The 3768-nt window shown below is 34.6% G+C and overlaps 1 protein-coding gene across 1 annotated transcript in view; it reads right to left on the reverse strand.

The window, feature by feature from the left end:
• Phf10 (PHD finger protein 10) overlaps positions 1 to 3545 on the reverse strand; it is a 16014-nt gene extending 12469 nt beyond the window's left edge. Inside the window, exons 1-3 of the mRNA XM_010628908.3 lie at positions 3419 to 3545; positions 1859 to 1989; positions 1131 to 1214 (exon numbers count right to left, since the gene is read on the reverse strand). Of these exons, the coding sequence (XP_010627210.1) occupies positions 1131 to 1214; positions 1859 to 1989; positions 3419 to 3471 (268 nt within the window). The 5' untranslated portion in view covers positions 3472 to 3545. The remainder of the gene's footprint in view (positions 1 to 1130; positions 1215 to 1858; positions 1990 to 3418) is intronic.
• Between the last annotated feature and the right edge of the window lie 223 nt (positions 3546 to 3768).

The raw sequence follows: 3768 nt of genomic DNA on the forward strand, positions 1-3768 counted from the left end.
TGTGTGTGTGTGTGTGTGTGTTACTGGGGATGGAACTCAGGACTCTGCACTTGCCAGGTAGGTATGGCACCACAGAGCTACATCCCTGGCCCTCAAATTTATCTTCTTTGTGGCAGAGTAGTATCCCAGTGGGTAAATACCACTGATAAATAATGACGTATACTAACCATTAACAATATAGGATTTTAGATGTATAAAAAATTTTTAACATACTTTTCCCTAATTGTCAAATTTCATATGCTAAAAACACAACAAATTTTTAAAAGATCATTACTGTATACATGTCATTGAAATAGTTTCCATAACTCATATTTCACCAAGTTCTAAAATGAACACATATGAATTTATATTAAATAGTAGCTATGTTCTATTACAATGCTTACGAGTGGTAAATTATGAATAAAGCATGGAATTAGTTATATAGAACTAAAACTTTAGAAAAATTTGACTTTTTTTTTCTTTTTTTCTCCAGACCAGGGATCAAACTCAGGACTTTACACTAGGCAGGCACTGTGCCACTCAGCTATATTCCCAGTCCCAAAATTTGCCTATTAAGAAGTAAAAATGTATGGGTTCAATCCCCAGAGATACACAAAAAAAGAGATAAGGATTTACACTTTTTAAAAATACAAATTTTAGCTGGGCATGATGAGTGTCTATAATCTTAGCACTTGGGAGGCTGAGGAAAATTTCTGTTGAGTTTGAGACCAGCATGGGCTATATAATGAGTTCAAGACTGGCCTTAACTACATAGCGAGATCATGTCTCAAAAACACCAAAAGAAAAAATAACCTTAAAAAAGAAATATCATGGGCTGCAGATTTAGTTCAGTGGTGCTGCCACCTGCCTCACAAGTGCAAGGTCCGGAGTTCGATCCCTGGTACAAAAAAAAAGAAGCCCAAAATTTGTACACAAAACGCCAATGCTTTGACAGTTCTGCGAAAATTATTATTAGAAAATTATATCATTATAATACATAAACTTTCTCCTTTCCAGTTCAATAAAAATAAACAATTTAGCATTTAAATAACTCAATTTATTTTAATATGTAAAATAGTCAACAAAAGGAGACACTTATCCAATACCACCAACAAATACACATAGCTTACTCACATTAAAACTTACATTACCTAGAGTGCACTGAGTTTCTGTAATGACATTTAGCTCTCTCAGGTAGAGTTTCTCTTTGTGAGACAAATCTCGTCGCTCTAAATCTCCAAAAAACAAAACAAAACAAAAAACTATTAAAAATAATGAAACAGTATACATTTATAAAGCTTCTAACAGCTTTAAATACTGCTTTTTTTTTTTTTGGTACCAGGGATTGAACTCAGGCCCTTGTGCTTGCAATACAGGTGGCAAAACCACTGAGCTAAATCCCTGGCCCTAAAAATTGATTTTTTAAAAACACTTCAATTTACATAGTCTCAGTATTAAGGTAACTACACAGATATGTTATAAATTAATGAAACTAAGAAGAGTGACCTAAAGCAGAAAGGTAACATAAACAACTACAGTAACATAATTAATCAGGAATAGCCTTTCTGAAATTCAGGTATGACTTATGTAGCTAACTGCATTCCTAAGGTTGAAGAGCAATGGCAAAGAATCCAAAACTCTTAGCTACAAAATGATTTTCTAAAAAATTCACCTTTCCCACTTTGCCTTTGAATCAGTTTATGAGATAAAGAATATATCAATAACAGAGAGATGCTGAATAGTAAATGAAATCCAGCAGAACAAGAATATAAAATATAAATAATTTATACGTAAGAATTATAAATAGACAGCTGATCACACAGAATTACTACTGGTTAAAGTTTAGATGTCACTTATAAATAAACTAAGACTTAAGTACCTGGATATTTCCGTTTAAAGGAGGTCACACCCAAATATTCGCTAACTTGTTCTTGAAGCATGTAGTACTCTCCGGTTTCATCTGGTGGCCATTTGTACTCAATTAGGTTTTCTGCTGGATAGTAACTAAAGCTAAGCACAGAAATATATATTATGCTTTTAAAACAGCATTTAGTACATTCTAATTACTTTTGCTTTTGAGGATATTTTGATAATTAGGCATTCAAATTCTTTATGACTTATGTTTATCAAAGAAAATTACAAAATAGGTTAGAAGGAAGATCATTTGAAATGTATCAAAAATTGAAAATACTTTATGTATACCACAAGGAACCAAGACTCACAACTACCAGCAACAACGGCATGTTCAGATGAAGAGACAAGGCCACAGCATGGTATCAGCTCTGAATTCTTGGTGGTTTAATACTCACTCACTACAGTATTTCATCCACACGAGATATACAGAAGCAACTTCTGATGCTTCTTGCTGCTCAGTGAGTCCTAAACAGGAAGCACAGGACTCTGTTTCTCAATGAACTGGCCTATGTATGCCCCATGTTTGTTTGTTTTTTGAGGGGATCTTTTTGAGACAGTTTTGCTAGGCAGTTCAGGCTGGCCTTGAACTCACAGCAATCCTCCTGCCTCAGCCTCTTGAGATGGGATATACACCATAATTATTTGTTTTCATATGTCCTCCACAGACTAGAAGAAAGAATGAAAGTGCCAGTTTACTCAATGCAGAAGAGCAGAGTGCGGATTTCCGGATCTGAGCCAATGTGACTCCCAAGTCAAAGGCAGAATAAGACACTACTTTCTGCATCTATCCATTTGAAAAGTAGCTGACATAAACAGTATTTCCAAAACTGGTGCTGGGCCACCAGGTATCCACACACAGAAGCATGAAATTGAACCCTGAGCTCATACCACATAAAAAAATTAACTCAAATGGACCATCAACCCAAATATAAAAGCTAACTCTGCCTTGACAATGGATTCTTAGCTATAACACCAAAAGCACAAGTTATAAAGAAAAAATAATAGCTATTTTGGACTTCATCAAAATTTTAAAAAATTATACATCAAAGGACACTATCAACAGTGAAGACAATTTAAGGGTTGGGGTAAAATATGTACAAAGATATGCATATGATAAGGGATCGATATCCAGAATATGTAAAGAACTCCCATAATTCAACAACAACAATATAAAAAAATTTTAAGGGTCAACAACTAGATACTTCTCCAAAGTTAAAGCACATGGAAAGACTGACAACACCACTAGTCATTACAGAACGCAAATCCAACTCTCAATAAAGTATCACTTCACACTTCTTAGGATGACTACTGTCAAAAAAACATGCAAGGATGTTGGCAATGAAAACTGTATTGCCGATGAGAATGTCCTGAAATGTTATGGCTATGATGGAAAGTGTTATAGTTCAGAAAGAAAGAAGCTGAAAGCCTTAATCAATGCCTCTCTCAGGGCCAGAAGCAAGAAAGAGGAAAAAAGAGAAGAGAAACATACCACAAAAAATGTTATTAAGCAGTAAACGGCCGGTACCTGAGATCCTGACTGGAAGTCTCACAGCTCCTGGAGCTGTCTCCCGAGCCCATCCGCCTCCTTTTGGACGGCTGAGTCCCATCATTTGAATTATCTTCGTTATCATCCTGTGCATTTAAAAGATTCAAAAACAGTATTAATTAGAGAAATAAAATAAATAATAAACAGGGAAAGGATAATTTGTACCTGTGCAGTCAAAAGGATTTTATAAGGACAACTAGTTATATATATATATATGTTAATTTCCTATAATAATCAAAAAGGACTAAAAATTCGGCATGACCAAGACCTGAAGCAAAACTAAAACTCAATCTTCAATTGAAACAAAATTTTCAAAGAATCTATGAATC

This window comes from Fukomys damarensis, unplaced genomic scaffold (genome assembly GCF_012274545.1).
Source record: "Fukomys damarensis isolate Sample0158 unplaced genomic scaffold, DMR_v1.0_HiC HiC_scaffold_14, whole genome shotgun sequence".
In the NCBI taxonomy this organism is placed as follows: domain Eukaryota; kingdom Metazoa; phylum Chordata; class Mammalia; order Rodentia; family Bathyergidae; genus Fukomys; species Fukomys damarensis.